The 20,665-nt window shown below is 39.1% G+C and overlaps 2 protein-coding genes across 2 annotated transcripts in view; one reads left to right on the top strand and one right to left on the bottom strand.

The window, feature by feature from the left end:
* Window positions 1-20,665, top strand: part of SCD5 (stearoyl-CoA desaturase 5) — a 173,810-nt gene that overhangs the window by 115,597 nt on the left and 37,548 nt on the right. The window contains exon 3 of the mRNA XM_050790175.1: window positions 5,877-6,082. Coding sequence (XP_050646132.1) covers window positions 5,877-6,082 — 206 coding nt within the window. The remainder of the gene's footprint in view (window positions 1-5,876; window positions 6,083-20,665) is intronic.
* The window catches only part of MRPS18C (mitochondrial ribosomal protein S18C), an 856,900-nt gene that overhangs the window by 829,988 nt on the left and 6,247 nt on the right, over window positions 1-20,665 (bottom strand). The window lies entirely within an intron of this gene.

Raw genomic sequence — 20,665 nt, 5'->3', positions numbered from 1 at the left:
CTTTCTAGGTCAATACTACAATAGCCTTTTTTTGTTAATTAGTTTTTAATACAACACTAATAGAATTATTTTTAATAGTTTCAGAGTATAGGATCAAGCATAAAAGTATATCTCCTCATTCCTACCTTCTAATTTCACTCCCATGAGGTAACTCTAAGACTTTTTCTCTTACTATTTCTTTTATGTATATATAAACTTTTACTGTGTGTATTTACACACACAAGTAGTATTTAATTAATTTATCACAAAATATTTAATCAAATCCTGTTATGGGGAAATGCAGGGTCTTTCCAAGTTTTTATTGTGGTTAGCATCCTTGTGGTTAAATCTCTGCACACAACCATGATTTCCTTAAGATAAATTCCAGAAAATGAATTGTTAGATTAAAAGATATGCACAGTTTTAGGGTTTTTGATATGTAGTGCTCATTTGCGCTTCACAAACTTTCTGCCCATTTCACATTCTCACCAGTAGGCAGCACTGAATTCTTAATTCTTCAAACTTTTAAATTTGAAGTAAATGCACACATTGAAAAACGTACAAGTGGCTGGGTGCAGTGGCTTACGCCTGTAATCCCAGCACTTTGGGAGACTGAAGCAGAAGGATCCCTTGAGCCCAGAAGTTTGAGACCAGCCTGGGTAACATAGTGAGACCCCATCTCTACAAATAATAAAAAAATTAACTGGGCATAGTGGCATGTGCCTGTGGTCCCAGCTACTGGGGAGGCTGAGATGGGAGAATCGCTTGAGCCCAGGTGGCTGAGGCTGTAGTGAGTCATGATCACACCACTGCACTCCAGCCTGGGTGACAGAGAGAGACCCTGTCTCAAAAAAAAAAAAAAAAAGTATGTGAGCCATGAGTTAGACTTGCACTGCTCAATGTGGTAGTCACTAGCTACATGTGGCTACTGAGCACCTGAAATGCGACTAGCCCATGGAGGTGTGCTGCAGGTGAAAAATTTCTAAGACTTGGTACAGAAAAAAAAATAATGTACAGCATCTCAGTAATTTTTGTACTGATTATACATTGAAATGATAATATTTGGGTATGTTACACTAAGTAAAATATATTATTAAAATTAATTTTACTTGTTTCTTTTTACTCTTTTTTTTTTTTTTTTTTTTGAGACAGAGTCTTGCTGTGTCACCTAGGCTGGAGTGCAGTGGTGTGATCTCAGCTCACTGCAACCTCTGCCTCGCAGGTTCAAGTGATTCTCATGCCTCAGCCTCCCGAGTAGCTGGTATTACAGCTGCACACCACCCTGTCCGGCTAATTTTTGTATTTTTAGTAGAGATGGGATTTCACTATGTTGGCCAGGCTGGTCTCGAACCCTGTCCTCAGGTGGTCCGCCCATCTCGGCCTCTCAAAGTGCCGGTATTACAGGCATGAGACACCGCACCTAGCCTCTTTTCACTTTTCTGTAGCCCAAGTTCAGTCAAGAGTCATTTCACTTTTTTAGTGTGGCTACTAAGAAACTATTAGTTATATTATGTGGCTTGTGTTATATTTCTGTTGCAAAGTGGGACTACAGTATGGTGTCTCTGATAATGAAGCCTACCACCTGAGCTGTACACTCCGGATTTGTTCTGTTCCTACTCCTCTCTTGCTCGCCCACCTACCTGTGCCTCATTTATGCCCAGCGTTCTTAGAACTAATGTAGCTCCCTTCAACATTCCAGTTTTTGATCAGGAATAATCAATTAGCATGTGGCGAGAGTGCACTTTTGATGGATTGCCGAGTGAGACTGTGATCTACTGGAACCTACAATTCAGTATAAACTCTAAGTTGCAAATTTAATACAATAATTTGTTAATTGATTTGTTTGAATGTTTGAGTATTTGGCTTCAGGCATTACTGCTGATTTCAACATCATGTCCCTACCAGAATATGTACATGGAACATGAACAGACGGATTACCTATACTTGACAGTCAGTTCATGATGGGCATTTGTCATCTCTGTATGCCTCAATATTGTTTTTGTTAACTGTGCAGCAAAGGTGATGGAGTGGCACACATAGTTTTAGACAAGAGCTATCAGCATCTTGAAAACACTAAGAAGAAGAGAGATTATCAGATTATACCGCTGGGGGTACAGCTTCCAGCACAGTCGATCTCCATTCACTCCCCGCCTCCTGAGGTTGAGACGGTTGGGCCATCTCTCCCTCCTCATTAATCCTCAGCTTTCCCCTCTGCTTGTTGCTAAAGCAGATACTGACTGTACGAAAATGAGCTCTAGGTCCCCACACCTTTTCAACACAAGTGTATTCACAGGTAGGTTCTTTCCCTTGCCCATCCACTCCCAATCACTCCAGAGCAGACAAAAGTGCAGGTAAGTAGGGAAGAAAGGTGATTGGGTAAGCAAATAAATCTTTCTCTCTTTCTGCTCTATTGTTGACACACATCTTGTTCTTTAATTTCTTTTTTAAAGAAATTATTGCCAAGTTCCCACGAACTAGAAAACACATCTTATTCTTTGAGTCACTTTTTCACTGGACTCAGCTTTACACTTGAAAACACAGCAATAACAAAGGATTAAAAAATACATCAAAGTATTTTTGGCTTGATTACGTGCTTGATTATTTGGAATGTGGCCAAAATCCTTGCTGCATTCCACTATTGCAGTCAAGTGGCTTCTGTTGGAAACGTATCCAGGTGAAAGGAATGAAAATAAATATCTCTGTTTCAACTCGTCTTCATCATCATGGGTCTTTTTGTTGTTGTATTATAATTAATTTTGTGAGAATAATGTTTCTAGCTATTTGAAACTCTTCACGTAGAGTTTCTACAAGATTGCATGGCATTGAATTAAACAGCCATGTATTAGTTCATGATCACACTGCCATAAATAACTACCTGAGACTGAGTAATTTATAAAGAAAAGAGGTTTAATTGACTCACAGTTCCGCGTGGCTGGGGAGGGCTCAGGAAACTTCCAATCGTGGTGGAAGGGGAAGGAGAAGCAAGGTATGCCTTCCTATGGTGGAGCAAGAAAGAGAGTGAAGGGGAAACTGCCACACACTTTTAAACCATCAGATCTCGTGAGAACTCACTCACTATCATGAGAACAGCATGGAGGAAACTGACCCTATGATTCAGTCACCTCCCACCAGGTCCCTCCCTCAACACGTGGGGATTACAATTACAGATGAGATTTGGGTGGAGACACAGTGCCAAACCATATCAGGCCAATATAACCTTTTAACAAGATGAATGAAAGTTTTCTATAAAAGACCCCTCCCTGCAACATTTGGAGAATAAGGGAAATATCTTGTTGATAGGAATGTGAACTGAGAACCAAGGAAGTGCCATATTTATTCTGTTATTGTTTTGATTTGTTATATGAGCTTGTATAAATGTCCTCTAAGCTTTAATTTTGCCATCTGTGAATAGGGGACAGAGTGTTCTTTCTATGTTATGTTCACATGGGCACTACAATAAAAGCAATAAACTAATGCAAAAGGAAGACATTATTTCTTAGACCACAGTAGTCTTGATTGACATCTGAAATTCTTTTACAGCTCCAAATTCTGTGATTCTAAATAATAAAATGTTTTCACTCTTTCCAACCACCATGTTTAAATACACTGCAAAATCTAAAGACCTCTTTCATATTACAGTAAGCCAGGGTATAATTTTTGATATACATAAACTGCCAGGCTCCTGTTTTCTCTCTTTAAAGTCAAAGCTGAACATACACTTCTTGGAACTTTCTGCCTCCTCTCTCTCTCCCCCAAAACCCAAGGATTAGGTGGATTTTTAAAATTTTCAACCAACCTGACCAATGTGGTGAAATCCCATCTCCACTGAAAATGGAAAAATTAGCTGGGTTTGTTGGCGCATGCCTATAATCCCAGCTATTCAGGAGGCTGAGGCAGGAGAACTGCATGAACTCAGGAGGCGGAGGTTGCAGGGAGCGAAGATCACACCACTGTACTCCAGCCTGGGTGACAGAGCAAGACTCCATCTCAAAAAAAAAAAAAAAAAAAAAAAATTAGCTGGGCATGGTGGCATACACTTGTAGTCCCAGCTACTTGGGAGGCTGAGGTGGGAGGATCACTTGAGCCCAGAAGGTCAAGGCTACAGTGAGCTATGTGATTGTACCACTGTACTCTAACCTGGGCAATAGAGCAAGACTGTCTCGAAAAACAAACAAAAACAAAACAATTTCTTCGCTTCTCATCAGAAGGATGATGCCAATCTCTATGAAATGGTAGACTCCTAATAAGAACATTACCCAGTATTGAATATTATGGTATAGAACATTATTACTATTGTCATAAAAAGAAAAGGCTAATGCAATATAATACTTAAATTTATTTTTATTTTCAGATTTTCCTATTGAAAGCACTACTTCCCAATTTAATTCGTCTTCTCAAAGCTTTGAAAGCATCATCAGATTAAAAAAAAATTAGTGTAAATTGAATGTCTGTAGATCTCACTGACCCATTGCTATAGCTAAGTTCTCATTAATTGTAACAGACTAAATGCCATCAATTCTTGCCCCTGACAGCTCAGCCCCCTGACACCTTCCCGTGTCTCCCATTACGAGAGGTCCAATAGGGTGTGCTCCCCACGTGCGCTGAGCCCCACTTCGGCTCTGTGGGCTGGGCAGACTCTGCTGCCTGTCCTTCTAGGGGCACCAGAGTCTGTCTTGGGGCTCCAGTGAGTGTTGTCCCGCTCCTCAGCCACCGCTGCCTCTCCACTTGGTGGATTGCCAATACACCCAAGGAGCCAAAGTTGTCCCCCTTCCGTTTCTGTTATACTCTGTTAGAGCAGTCCTAAAACGATGCCACTGGTGCCTTGGTATTTTGCAGAGATTTGGGGAAGTAGCCATTTGATTTTTTTTATCTGCTGGCTTCCTGATCTATGTGAGTCACACATGAAGAACATCAAAGTAGGGAGAGAGGCAGAGACATCTGGGCCAAAAACCGGCACCCTTCATACTCAGGACTGCCCCTCTCTTCTGACAACCAAGATTTCATCCTAAGAAGATGTCTCCCTCATTTTTTTAAATTTTTAACTTCAGGGGTACATGTGCAGGTTTGTTACATAGGTAAACATGTGTCATGGGGGTGTGTTGTACAGATTATTTCACCACCCAGGTATTACACCTAGTACCCATTGGATATTTTTCCTGATCTTTTCCCTCCTCCCACCCTCCACTCTTGATAGCCCCAGTATGTTTTTTTCCCCTATGGGTCCATGTGTTCTCATCATTTAGCTCCCACTTGTGAGAACAGTGGTATTTGGGTTCCTGCAATAGTTTGCTAAGGATAATGACCCCCAGCTCCATCCATGTCCCTGCAAAGATCTCGACAGAACTACAGTTGAACCCAGCAATCCTATTACTGGGTATATGCCTGAAGGAATATAAATCATTCTATTATAAAGACATAGGCACATGTATGTTCACTGCAGCACTATTCACAATAGCAACATGGAATCATCCTAAATGTCCATCAGTGATAGACTGGATAAAGAAAATGTGGTATATTTACACCATGTAATACGGTGCAGCCATAAAAAAAGATCTCTCTCTTCTTGACACAAACGATCTAGAGACTTCAGTCGCCCCCACCAGAGCTTTCCTTCAGGTCTCTGTACTAATTCACCCAACAAGCCTGAACTTCCTGCAGTGGTTACGTCCCACACATAAGCTGAGATCCCTGCTAAGTGAAGATTTACTCTTCTTCTGATGAAAACCACTCCAGACCACAGGGGATTGAACTTGAGGTTGAGGAACTGTGGGTTGAAGATAGGAAGAATGTGAAACCAGCAGTGAGGACTGGTGGGGGAGGGGAGGCTGGGAAGATTCCCAGGAGGACGCCTGGCGGTGCGGTTCCTCTCTTCACTCAGGCTCTCATTCTCTCTGCAGAATGACATCTTCGAGTGGTCCAGGGACCACCGAGCCCACCACAAGTACTCAGAGACGGATGCTGACCCCCACAATGCCCGCCGGGGCTTCTTCTTCTCCCATATCGGGTGGCTGTTTGTTCGCAAGCATCCGGATGTTATTGAGAAGGGGAGAAAGCTTGACGTCACCGACCTGCTTGCTGATCCTGTGGTCCGGATCCAGAGAAAGTAAGTGAATGGGCATGACAGAGAGCTGTCCCTCAGGGGCCAGGACATAGAAACAGCACAATGAGGTGGACTCATAACCCCATAGCAATCTTCTCAAGCATTTGCCCTAACAATTGGGCCATATTTATAAGATTTATCTCTATTAATTTCCTTTTGCTCATTAAATTTTGCCCATTGGCACATTTGTTTTGAGTTATAAGTTTCATTTGTAATGGATTTCCTTTAAGCCCAGTGTCATTACCTTCAGACTAATCTTGCATGGCTGATTTCATGGAATCTGTTTCTGTGTTTCCCCACTGCCCCATTCGTGATTCTCTGGAGTAGCAGAAGAGGGACTTGCTTCATTTTAGTGACACACTTGACTCTACTTGACTCCAAAAGGACTGGACTCTCTCCAGGTATCCTACTCCTGTTCTGAAATTCTCTTGTAGTGAAACCTCTCCCGCGCCCATCACTCATGGAAACGTTACACTAGTAGTTTCTGTGCAGAGAAAATGAGACCACTCAACAGAGGGCCTCAAAGCACTCATATGCCCTCATGGTGTCGGCTGAGCATATTGAGTTGGCCAGCATTTGCAGGATGAAACTGCTTTCTATAAGCACATGAAGAAAGAGTGCCTATAATCGTGCTGGCAAGTAGAGAGTGACCTTTGTTCTCAGGTTGGTCTGGGTCTGCAAAGTTTGGCTATGATGAGCTTTTAGCACCTAAAGCAATAGATTTATGTGCAAAGATGGGCAACATGTGAACCACGCTCTAATTAGAGCCTTGAGACAACATGTTGAATAAGTGGTTACTAGTGACCGTCTCCACTGATGGGTAGGAGTTGTCCGAGGACTTACCTAAACAGAATCTCCTTTTCAGTCTGAAAATAGACATGGAGGCCATGCCTTTGTTCAACACAAGAACCTTTGCGTGAAAGGAAAGATGGCTTAGGACTGTGCTCTTTTCCCCCAAAGCCTCTCCTTTTACACTGGGGGGAGCAGAGACATAGTGAGAAACTGGCAGACCATGGAGACAGACTGCTGGAATCAAAGTCTCTGACTCCTCCACTTACTAGCAATGAATTAACCACTCTAAGTCTCAGCTTCATCTATACAATGCGAGTGACAGTAATACCTATCTCCTACAGCTTTTATGAAGATATTTTAAAAATGTGTGGAAGATGCCTGGCATATAGTAAGAGCTTAGTGAATGTCAGCGATTATTATTATTACACAGGCAGTTGCTAGACTAGAGAATTCTCTGTGTTTCCATCACTGCTTTCTGTTGGTTTCACTGTAGGGTTTTCTCTATACATCTCAATACAGCTCTTTTAGGTGAAAACACCCAGTATCAATTCAGCTCTTTTAGGTGAAAATACCCAGTATCAAGTTTTAAAGCAGAAAATAACAAGATTTTTTTTTTTTCTGGAAATGGAGTCTTGCTCTGTCACCCAGGCTGCAGTGCAGTGGCGTGATCTTGGCTTACTGCAACCTCTGCCTCCTGAGTTCAAGCGATCCTCCTGCTTCAGGATCCCAAGTAGCTGGGACTACAGGCATGCACCACCATGCCTGGCTAATTTTTGTATTTTTAGTAGAGACAGGGTTTCACCATATTGGCCAGGCTGGTCTTGAACTCGTGACCTCAAGTGATCCGCCCTCCTTGGCCTCCCAAAGTGCTGGGATTACAGCCATGAGCCACCGCGCCCAGCCAACAAAATGTTTTCAATTAACAATTCAATGATTTATTGATGTTGATTTTCATTGTGAGTGTAAAATATTAAAGATCATTAGAGAAAAAGCTGAAAAATTCAGAGAAGTAGAAAGAAAATCATTCACAGTCTTAACAGATAAACAGACACTATTAATATTCAGTAGTATCTCTTTCTATTTCATATATGTTGCATGATGGCAGTCATATCACATATGTAATTTTATGTTTCACTCTTAACCTCAGATTGTATTGTAGACACCATTGTCAAAGGCTGCGGAAGATTCCATCAGTTGAGCATTTCATAGTTTATTTAACCATCACTCTGGTTAGCTATGTATGTCATTTCCAATTCTGTGATACAAATGATGTTGCTGTATATAGTAATGCTTTGGGACAATCAGACCTTAGATTAATTTGAAGAGTTCAGATGAGAAGGCAAAAGATTTTCTGTTTTATTAATGAGAAATGAGCCGGGTATAATAGTCTGGGTTTCTCTGACCATAAAAATGGAAGACTTTTTTCATCTTTTCTCATAAAAAAATGTAATCTGATTCATTATGTGTGTACTGGCAGCACATATGTCTAAAGACTATTTCTAAATGCAGGAAGAAGAACAAAGACTATTTCAGCAAGTTCCCTGAATAGTCATCTGAGAACATCTTTCATCACCAGTTCAGTGACTAAAGGAGGCTTTGGCTATCAGAAACCATTCATTCATATCATCATGTCACATATATCATTGAGCTCCTGCTGGGAATCAGTGCTAAGGATACAGCCTAAAATTTAGAACACGTTCTAAACTATAGAGGTCACCCCTAGTTGCCTGGTCTAGCCCCAGAATGATTAAGGTAGAGGAATACTGCTCTTTGAGAGTACAGGCCAAACAGGGGAGATATGGCTCTGGATCATGTAGTTTGCATGTTAAAAGCATGCTCCTGGCGGGACCCTTTATTATCTCTAAGAATTGCCTAGGCCCAGGAAGGCCAGGCTTTCCCCAGCCAGAAAGGTTTTTAAGATGTCAAAACGTCCTAATATGTATGTGTGTGTTTGTGTAATACATCCTGTGAGCAAACTAGTAAAATATAGATAGAAAGATGAAGCTAGAAGTACATGCATCTTAGATTATTCACTCAATGTTCTTGTGATTATACTTTACTGTTTGAAAGGGGCTCCAGCAGTCCTCAGATGTGTGGGTGAGCACTGAAGTCCTGTGGTAATTATACAGCATAGAGAACATAGAGATCTGTAATCCAAAATAAGGTTTAGAATCACTGAACTAAATGAAGCAAGTTTCCAAGATGCACAGAGGCAGTCAACTGTTCAGATATTTTCATGTTTGTGAAGCTGGCTTTACCGGTCCTATCAGTTAGGCGGTGGAGAGGAGAGAGTTCTCACAGGAATCGAAGTCATTATATGTGGGGATATGAGCTGAAGGGGTGGATCCTGGTGTCAGGCACTGTCACAGCAGATCTCAGTTCTTGCTACCCTGGGCTGAGTGGAGAGCTTCCTGAGTAACAGAAAAAGGTGTCCAGCTGCATTTGGGGCCCAGACTTGGGTCATTTCAGTGGCACACTTCTCGTGGGCTGAATCTCCACCTGCTCCTGTATGATTTTCCTAGAGGAACCCTCCCTATTCCAGTTGGAGGCAATCAGAATTCATAGCTGACTCTACCACACTCCCAGGGCTCAATGCTTGTGCAGATCAATCAGCTAAGTGCCTCTTGGAGAGTTTACTCAAACAGGTGATAGAGACTGAGGATTTGGAGACTCCTCCTTCAGTCCACTCAGGACACTCACACTGATACTGTAGTTGATTGATAAACTTTTGCTGAGCCATCCTAATAACAACTTACTAAAGAAAAGCCTGGCAGAGAGTCATTCTTAATCAGCTTTCCATTGTACTGTCTTATGGAAGAGAGAAGGTAGGAGCAGGAAAACAACACATTTCAAACTATACTTCCAGACCCTAAAAGATAATCTTACCAAGGCTGTCATAACAAGTAGTTAACTGGACTAAACCACATTTTGCTGCACTGTCAATGTGTAAATTGTGTAAAGGCAGCCATTAGGAGGTGCAAGGGAGAGAAGCCAGTGGTATTGCCTCTAGGCTCTGACAACTAGGGCCCCTGTCCTAGGTCTTACGACTTAAAGGGCCACACTTCTTTCCACAGAGTGAGGAGATCACAGGGCCAAAGGAACATGCCACCTGCCTAAACCTTCCTTGACTTCTGGGCCATACCCTGGATTCCTAGGGTCCTCGATTCCTGCCTGAATGCTCTGAGCTCACTTCTAGAGCCTATAGCTGCCTCCTCCTGGGATGCGTCCTCCCAACAGGACATACATAGAGCCTAGGCCTGAAGAGTGGCCAAGGGGCAATGTTAGCACAGGGACTTAAGCTTAAAAGTGTGAGCTCAGATATCCACCTAATGGGACAGAGCAAAAGGGGAAAGGAAAAGGAATGAACCACAGGCTGGGGATTTCCACCTATACTCCTGGCCTGAACCCTGCAAATGTTGGGGTGAACCTATCAGTGAGCCATTCATAAGGTTGAGCGTGGATCCATCAAGAATTGTGTTTGGCTTAAACGAGACAGAAGGTTATTTCTCTTATATATAAAAGAATTCTGGAGACAGGCAGTCCCGGGAGGACATGGCAGCACTGCAGGGTCAGTAGAGAACTGAGATTCCTTTATCATTCTGCTCTACCATCCTTAGCAGGGGACTTTCATTCTCAGTGTCATTTCATGGTGCAAACTGATCACTAAAGCTCCAACCAGAAGGGGAATCAGGGAGGCCAAAGGGAACACATTGCTGAGTTGAGTCGGTCGCCTTTAAGGAGTCTTCCTAGAAGATACAACCTATCCACGTGTCTCTCATTGACCGTATCTGTACCCAAGGAAAACAGGGAATGCATTGTCTTGGTTAATACATTGGACCCTTGAATAAAATCTTGGTTTTGTTTCTAAGGAAGGAAGGGTGAATAGATATGGGGTGAACAATTAGCAGTCTCTGCCATAGCCACACAGTTGTTCTGCCTTAAGCAAAGCAATTAGTCATCTCATATTCCTCAGTCATATTTTGTGAACCAAGTGGGTAGCCTGCCTGTCTCCATTAATGAACAGAAACTGGAGTCTCAAATCATCTTTCTCAGATGGCAAAATGAAGATAAAATCCAGAGACTGTTTCTCCTAATGCTTTGCTTATTCCATTGAGTCCCATTTTAGGGAAGACATTCCTCTAGAGGTTACATGTAAACACTGTCATGCCTTTTTAAAGTAACCAGGGAGGATGCTAGTCCAGACACATAAAAACAAGGTCCTTGCCTCATTGCCATGGTGATGAGATAAACTGAGAGAAAATGGATGGAATGGTTCAAAAGAGCAAATCACTTCTGTCCTGGTGCCTTGGGAAGAGATCAAAATGTATAAATATTGCCATTCCAAGAAGAAAGGCACTCGAATGTCTAGAATCTTTTTGAGGCCTGTTTCACCTCAATTCGTCCCCTAGTCTGTTACCACTAGTCCTCTCTCCTGCCTCCCAAGAATGAGCATCACATCTCTCAGTGATACCCTCTTTTTTGTTGTTTTTAAAGGCTCATTTTTTTAAAGAGCAGTTTTAGGTTCAATTCAGCAAAATTGAGAGGAAGGTTCAGAGATATCCCATGTACCTCCTGCCCACACACATGCATAGCCTCTCTCATTATCAGCATTCCTTACCAGAGTGAATATTTGTTACATCTGTTGAACCTACATTGACACCTCACTGTCACCCAAAGTCCATGGTTTCCATGAGGATTCACTGTTGATGTTGTATAGTCCATGGGTTTGGACAAATGTATAATGACAAATGTATCCACGATTGTAGTATCATACCGAGTATTTTCACTGCCTAAAAATGCTCTGTTCTCTGTCTTTTCATCACTCCCTTGCCCCAAGCCCTGACAACCACTAATCTTTCCACTATCTCTATAGTTTTGCTTTTTCCAGAATGTCATATAGTTAGAATCATATTGTATGTAGCCTTTTCAGATTGGCTTCTTTCACTTAGCAATATGTATTTGTGCTTCCTCCATGTCTTTTCATGATTTCATAGCTCATTTCTTTTTAGTGCTGAATAATGACCAAAATGTGGTCTAGATCTATTGAAGTTTATTTATCCATTCACCCAGTGGAGGATATCTTGGTTGCTTCCCGGTTTGGTAATAATAAAGCTACAGTAAACATCCATGTGTAGGTTTTTGTGTGGACATAAGTTTTCAGCTCCTTTGTGTAAATACCAAGGAGCACAATTGTGGGATTGTACAGTCAGAATATTTTCAGTTTTGTAAGAAACAGCCAAATTGTCTTCCAAAGTGGCTGTATCATTTTGCATTCCCAGCAGCAATGAATGAGAATTTCTGTTGCTCCAAAACCTTGCCAACATTTGTTGTTGTCTGTGTTCTGGATTTTGGCCATTGTAATTAATATGTAGTGGTATCTCAATGTTGTTTTAGTTTGTATTTCCCTGATGACATACGCTTATTGTTCCATCTATATATTTTCTTTAGTAAGATGTTTGTCAAGATCTTTGGTCCATTTTTAAATCAGATGGCTTTCTTATTGTTAAGTTTTCAGAGTTCTTTGTATATTTTGGATAACAGTCTTTTATCAAATATGTCTTCTGCAAATATTTTATTCCTGTCTGTGGCTTGTCCTTTTGTTGTCTTGACCGTATCTTTTGCAAAGTAGAAATTTTAAATTTTAATGATGTACAGATTATCAATTCTTTCTCTCATGAATCATGCCCTTTGATGTCATATAGAAAGTCATTGTCAAACCTAGAGTCATCTAGATTTTCTATGTTATCTTCTAGAAGTTTTGCAGTTTTTTGTCTTACATTTAGAATTATGATACATTTTGAGTCACTTTTTGTGAGGTGTATGAAGTCTGTGTTTGAATTCATTTTTTTTGCACGCAAATGTCCAGTTGTTCCAGCACCATTTGTTAAAAAGACTACCTTTTCTTCATTGTATTCCCTTAGTTCCTTTGTCAAAGATCAGTTGACTATATTTATGTGGGTCTGTTTCTAGGCTCTCTGTTATAATCCATTGATCAATTAGTCTGTTCTTGTGCCAGTACCACACTGTCTTGATTACTTTAGCTTTATAATAAGTCCTGAAGTCAAGTAGTGTCAGTCTTCCAACTTTGTTCTGCTCCTTCAATATTGTGTTGGCTATTTTGAGTCTTTTGCCTCCACGTATAAACCTTGCAATCAGTTTGTCAGTATCTGCAGAATAACTTGCTGGGATTTTGATTGGAATTGCATTGAATATAGATAAAGTTGAGAAAAGCAGACAATGACAATATTGAGTCTTCCTATTTACGAGCATGGGATAACTCTTCATCTATTTAGTTCTTCTTTGATTTCTTTCATTAGTGTTTTATGATTTTCCTCACACAGATCTTGTACATGTTTTGTTAGATTTACACTTGTTTCATTTTTATGGTGCTAACATAAATGGTATTGTGTTTTTAATTTCAAATGCCACTCGTTCATTGCTGGTATGTGGGAAAGCAAATCGACTATTGTATATAAACCTTGTACTGGCAACCTTATTATAATAGATTATTAGTTATAGGAATGGTTTTTTATTTTCAATTCTTTCAGATTTTCTACAAAGACAATCATGTCATCTGCAAACAAAGACAGTTTTATTTCTTCCTTCCCAATCAGTGTACCTTTTACTTCCTTTTCTTACCTTATTGCATTAGGTAGGACTTCCATATAATGTCAAAAGGGAATGATAAGAGGGTACATCCTTACTTTGTTCCTCATCTTAGGGGAAAAGCATATAGTCTCTCACCATTATGACATTAACTGTATATTTTTTGTAAATATTCTTTCTCATTGAGAATTTACTGAGAGATTTTATCATGAATGGGTGTTGCATTTTGTCAGATGCTTTTCCTGCATCTATTGATATGGTCATGTGATTTCTCTTCTTTAGCCTGTAATGTGGTAGGTGACATTAATTGACTTTCAAATTTTGATGTTTTTGTTTGTTTGTTTGACTTTCAAATTTTTAACCAGCCTTGCATACCGAGTATAAATCCAACTTAGTTGGAGTGTATAATTCTTTTTATACGTTGTTGGATTTAATTTGCTAACATTTTGCTGAAGATTTTTAGCATCTGGCTCATGAAAAATATTGGTTTGTTGTTTTCTTTTCTTATAATATCTTTGTCTTGTTTGGGTATTATGGTGATACCTCATAGAATGAGTTAGGAAGTATTCCCTCTGCTTTTATTTTCTAAAAAAGAGAGTTTCTCTTTTAGAAATTATACCAATTATCATAGAGAATTAAATATGTGGTCAGATTCACCAGTGAACCTATCCTGGCCTGGTTCTGTCTATTTTGGAAGGGTATTAATTATTGATTCAATGTACTTAATAAATATAGGCCTATTTAGATTGTCTATTTTTTCTTGTGTGAGTTTTGGTAGATTGTGCCTTTCAATGATTTGGTCCATTTCATCTAGGTTATCAATTTTGTGGGCACAGAGTTGTTCATATTATTTCTTTATTATCCTTTTAGTATCCATGGGATCTGTAGGGGTGTCGCCTCTTTTGCTTATGATATTAGTAATTTGTGCCCTACCTCTTTTTTCTTAGTCTGGCTAGAGGCTTATCAATTTTATTAATTGATTCAAAGAACCAGTTTTTTGTTTCGTTTATTTTTAAAATTGATTTCCTGTTTGTAATTTCATTGCTCTCTGCTCTAATTTTTATTATTTATTTTCTTCTTCTTACTTTGGATTTAATTTGCTCTTCTTTTTTTAGTTTCCTAAGGTGGAAGCTTAGTTAATTGATTTTAGATGTTTTTTTCCTAACGTACGTAGTTATGCTGTAAATTTTCCTCTAAGCACTGCTTTCATGGCATCCCACAAATTTTGATAAGTTTTGTTCTTATTTTAACTTAGTTAAAAATATTCTTAAATGTCTCTTGAGATTTTTTTCTTGGTCCATGTGTTATTTAGAAGTGTGTTGTTTGATTTCCATGTATTTTGGGGTTTTCCAGTAGTCTTTTTTTTTTTTTTTTGAGACAGAGTCTCGCTCTGTTACCCAGGCTGGAGTGCAGTGGTACAATCTCAGCTCACTGCAACCTCTGCCTCCCAGGTTCAAGTGATACTCCTGCCTCAGCTTCCTGAGTAGCAGGGATTACAGGAGCATACCACCACGCATGGCTCACTTTTGTGTTTTTAGTAGAGACAGGGTTTCACTCTCTTGGCTACGCTGGTTTCGAACTCCTGATCTCAGGTGATCCATCCACCTTGGCTTCCCAAAGTGCTGGGATAACAGGTGTAAGCCACTGCACCTGGCCTCCAGTTGTCTTTTATTACTGATTTCTGGTTTAATTCCATTGTGGTCTGAGAGCAAACATTGTATAATTTTTATTCTTTTAAATTTGTTAAGGTGTTTTTTATGGCTCAGAATGTGTTCTATCTTGGTGAATGTTCTATGTGAGCTTGAGCAGAATGTATATTCTGCTATTGCTGGATGAAGTAGCCTATAGATGTCAGTTAAATCCTGTGGATTGATGATGTTGAATTTAACTGTGTCCTTACTGATTTTCTACCTGCTGGGTCTGTTTGTTTCTGATAGCAGGCTGTTGACATCTCCATTTATAATTATGGATTCATCTATGACTCCTTGCAGTTTTATCAGTTTTTGCTTCGCATATTTTGACACTCTGTAGTTAGGTGCATACACATTAAGGATCATTATGTCTTCTTGGAGAATTAACCCCTATATCATTATGTAATGTCTCTCTATCCCTGATAACTTTTTTTGTTTTGAAGTCTGCTCTGTCTGAAATTAATATAGGTACTTCTACCTTCTTTTGATTATTATAAGAATGGTATATCTTTCTCCATTCATTTAGTTTTAATCTGTATGTATATTTATATTTAAAGTGGGTCAGTTTCTTGTAGACAACATATAGTTGGGTCTTGTTTTTTGATCCACTCTGATAGTCTCTGTCTTTTAATGGATACATTTAGACCATTGATGGTCAAAGTTTTTATTGGTGGAAATAAATTGATATTTCCATCCAATTGATATTTACTGTATCAATTGATATGGAATTGATATTTACCATATCAATTGATATGGAATTGATATTCCATCCAGTTGATATTTACCATATTTGTTACTATTCCATTCAATTGATATTTACCATATTTGTTACTATTTTCTATTTGTTGCAATTTTTCCTTTTTTCTGTTTTTGTCTTTTATTCTTTTTCTGCCGTTTGTGGTTTTATTTGAGTATTTCTTCTCATTGATTTTTAGTTTTGGAAGTTTCTATTCATATTTCCTCAAACTCAGATTCTTTCCTCAACCATGTCCAGTCTACTTATAAACCTATCAAAGGTATTTTTCACTTCTGTTACAGTATTTTTTATCTCTATCATTTCTTTGTGGTTCTGTCTTAGGATTTTCATCTTTCTGCTTATATTGCCCATATGTTCTTGCATGCTAACTACTGTATCCATTACAGACCTTAGCACGTTAATCATAGTTATTTTAAATTCCTGTGTGACAATTCCAAGGTCCTTGCTGTGTCTCTTCAAGCTGTGTTTTGTTTTGCTTGGGTTTTTGCCTTTTATTATGCCTTGTAATTTTTTCTTGATATCTGGACATGATGTCCTGAATAAAAGGAACTGCTGTATATAGGTCTTCAGTAGTGTGGTGGGAGGTGTGTCGGGGGAGGAGATGCATACTAGAGCCCTGTGATTAGGTCTCAGTTGGTTAATGAAGTTATGCCTCCAGACTGTGAACTTCACAAGTGTTTCTTAATTTCTTCTCTCCTCATTTAGGTGGAACAAGATGGCTAGAAAGGGGTGGAGTTGGGTATTTTCCCTCCCCCAGGTTGGTTAGGCTGTAAGTAAAACCCCAGCAGGTCAGGCTCTGGCCTACTAGTTTCTCCTGAAGGTAGATCTTGTTAAGAACAGAATACTCTGGTATATGTCGAAGTGGTTCTTTTCCCCTCCTCCTGGTGGAAATACAAGGGAATTTCTTTTTCTGGTATTTACTCTGAGAACCTGGTCAAGCTCCTGGAAGGAAAAGTCACAAAAGCATGGGGGACTCCCTATGACTAGATCCCCCTTGGTGATTTTAACCTTCAGACTTGTCCACACCTAGCCTCCAGCAATTCATCAATTAAGGTCAGGTTTTCCTAACACACCACTAGTTCCTGTGAAGTTTTCTGCTCCCTATGTTGTGATTCTCTGTATCTACCTGTCTGTCCAATTTTGGGAACAGTGGTTTTCCCTGTAATCTCACATCTCTTACTAATGGAAGAGTTGCTGACTTTTTTTCAGTTTGTTCAGCATTTTACTTCTTGTTAGAATGAGTGGCAACTTCTGAGCTCTTCATGTGGAACCAAACACTGGAAATTGATACTTTCCTTTTTTTTTTTTTTTTTTAAACTTTATGTAACCATGTCTGTCTAACCCCTAAGTATATTTTTCCATTTTGAGCATCATATATCTATCCAGGGCAGGGTGGTTAGACAAGACAATATTTGACTCATCTTTGCTTCTCTACCCCACCTTCATCTTCCACTTTAGGGATTCTCAGTGAAGTGGGATGAATCGTCTGGGGATTTGCAACCAACCTGACTCCATCTCCCTTGACTGAATCCATTGCTCTTTGATCATGGTTTTATGTAGGGCTTTGGGGAGTCTCTTTTTGTTCTGAGTCCATTTGCCATGAAGACCCCTCTACTTGTTGCTAATAGAACAATTCCTCCCTAGATGTTAGTGATGTTGAGCACATTCAAAGCCTTGGTTGGTTATTTGTATTTTGTGAAAAACTCTGTAGAAATCATCTCAAAGAAGAGACCCTAGATGATGAGACATTCAAACATCTAAACATGTGTTTGGAATTTGGGGAGAGACATGGAGACAGGGGCTTTTAAGTACAACCACGCTCAGCCACTCCCTTACTACTCAGTTACCCTGGGTTTGGTGACTGCCTGTTTTACTCAGGTTCTTTACTGGTCCTGCAACAGGGAAACCAAACTTGGCCCTAAGGTAAGCATCACTTGGCCATGCTATAATCAGAGCTCAGTTCTTTGGTATCCTTTCTGCCAACTCACAGTTTAATAACAGATGCCATGAGGCATGTGGCATTTTCTCAGCTGACTCAGCTTCTTTCTCTTTTCTACATGTGTCACTTATTCATTTGACAAATATGTCAGGCAATGTTAGATGCTGGAGATTGAACAGTGAAAAAAAGAATAAGATTCTGGAGAGTGCTTGCGCTATCTTTCTAGAGCTCCCCAAGTTGGGTCTGGGAATGTGGGAAGAGGAAACTCCAGCACACATCTGCCCACTACCTGACTGGGCCCCTCTCTCTACAGCCACCTTTGCTCCTCCCCATTCAGTCTCTCCTGTTACTCAATCTCCGTTCCATTGATCTGTTTTTTGGTTCACTCCCCCTTGTTTATTTGCCTCTTTCTCTCCCTATAGTCTTTGTCTTTTCACATGCCAGACAGCTTTGTTTCGTTTTTTGTCCCCTTCTCTGCATGGGGACACTTTGCCTCATGTATCACACTGTGTTCTTAATGCCATGATGTTCTTCTTCTCTCACAGTTTTATAAGAGAACAGAAGCTATTTAACCTATCCCTCAGCAAGACTCTTTTTGTTGTTGTTTTTGGTGGGGAAGTGAGGAATTTTGTCCTCTTACATTCTCTTCTTCATCATCCTGCTTTGATTTATTCTTTTCAAACATTCCTTGTGAATGTAAATATTTCCTCTCCTTGAATCTTACCTCCCATGTTTGAGAGGCAGTATATCTTTGGTTAACAGCTTGAGCCCTGGAGTCTGTTACTCTGCCCTCACCTCAAACCACTACATCTTATCCTGGCTCTGCAAAAATTTTGAGAGTGTCCCTGAAAATGAAAGCTACTGTTAAACAAACAAAAAAAAAATTGAGAACAAATTATTTTTTTTCTTTTGAATGATTCTCCCTGCCTCCAGCTGTAGTAGGCAAAAATTAAAATTCTGAATCTTCCAGTTTCAAGAACTTGGTAAAATCAACTAAAGAGGTGTGAGCTGTGTTTAATTTGATACCTTTTGTTAAAAGTAAATGCAAAAGGTAAAATATCCTTTAACTATTTTTATTACACTTTTGACCTTTCTAAAGAGACATGACTGTTGTAGCCAAACAGCTGAATTATATTCTGGGATACAAGACAGAGATGATTCAATATTGAGATTACAGCATCAACACCAAAATTTCCCTAATGTAGTGGTTAAAATATTGGGTGGGGGAAAAATCAGTGTGGTACATAATTCAATAGCTTTTTATGACTTTTAAAAATTTTCCAAGTCAAAATGTCCATTTTTTTTTGCCTCTGTAAGAGGTACTTTTCCTACTAGAACTTTAGGAGAATTTGCGTGTGTGTGTGTATGTGTGTGTGTGTGTGTGTGTGTGTGTGTATAAAAATACACCAACTGCATTAGCAGTCATTTTTCTTTCCCCACTTTGACCATCCCATTTCTATGTGCAAGAAATTCCCCTGGCAAGATGAGGAGACAGTTGCTCAAAGTGCTGGAACCTGAGTACTTCACTCACTAGTGTGGTAAACATGTTAGTAAACAGGTGTCAATGGATTCTGGGACTGCTGTATGTAAAGTATTAACTTGTTGATGGCAATAAAGGCATCCTCATGCATCTTTGATTCACTTCAGTAGCCAATAATAGCTGTTATTTTAAAAATACATTTATTTATTTTCCCCAGATTGCTATAGTTGCTATTTATTAACTGCTTACTATGTACTTACATTATGTCTTTACACACATTGTCTCTTATCCTTTCAGTAACTGTCGTATAGATGGTGGTACCTGGATTCTGGACTTGAATTCTAAATCTTGGCTTCCCATAGCCTTGATTAACCAAGTCAAAAGAAGAACAGTATATGTTTGCGCTAAATTGTTCTTTCTGTAGTAAAATGCTACTTTACTACCAAAGCTAAGGAGAAAACCTAGCTAGTTTTTATGCAACATTTAAATATTTATGTAGAAGTTAAAGCAAGGTTAAATTTTACAAAAGAGATTTTGATGCAAATAGATACTGTTCTCACTAATATTTAGATATTGTCGAGTCCTGGTTCTCTTTCTAGGCTATGTAGAGAGTAATCTTTTAATCTACCCTGGACATTTTCTTAAAATAAAGAGACTTTCAAGAAAAGTTTATGGTTGTAGCTCCAGGGCATCACCCAGTAATCAACAGTACTATAAAAGGTTTTTATTCAGTCGTTATTCATGTTCTAAAGAATTCAATCTATTATTATTGGTTTATGCGTCAGAGAAAACAGCTCTTCTTATCTTTTTAGTGTCTCTTCTTCTTTCCCGTATGGTAAGACATAAAAAGTAGAGAAAGCTTTTCGTAACAGAAAATTCATTTTCTAGGTATTATTTCCTCTAACAATTAGCTTATAAAATTTCTGTAACCCCACAGCTCTTGAAATCTGTATGATAGAAACAGAATGTAAGAATAAAATTAGACTTTTTAGCATAAAATGTAATATAGGTTCATTGTAGAAAAATTTTTAAATGCAAATCAGCATCAAGATTAAAATGAAATAATTTGCAATCCTTCTACTTAGAAAAAAGGTCAGTTAAAATGTTGCTGTATGTTTTTCTAAAGTTTTTTATGTATCATGCTAGCTTTTTAAAAAAGTATGCATATCCTATATACTATTTAAAAGTGATTAAAGAAATTTACATTTAATATTTACCTTTATTATTTCATTTCCAGCTTCTTTATTTTTGTACGTGTGTATCCTAATTTCCACTTGATATCTTCCTTCTGCCTGAAGAACTTCCTTTACGTTCCTTGTAA

The sequence above is a fragment of the Macaca thibetana genome, chromosome 5 (genome assembly GCF_024542745.1).
Source record: "Macaca thibetana thibetana isolate TM-01 chromosome 5, ASM2454274v1, whole genome shotgun sequence".
In the NCBI taxonomy this organism is placed as follows: Eukaryota; Metazoa; Chordata; class Mammalia; order Primates; family Cercopithecidae; genus Macaca; species Macaca thibetana.
This window is presented reverse-complemented; position numbering and strand designations above follow the sequence as displayed.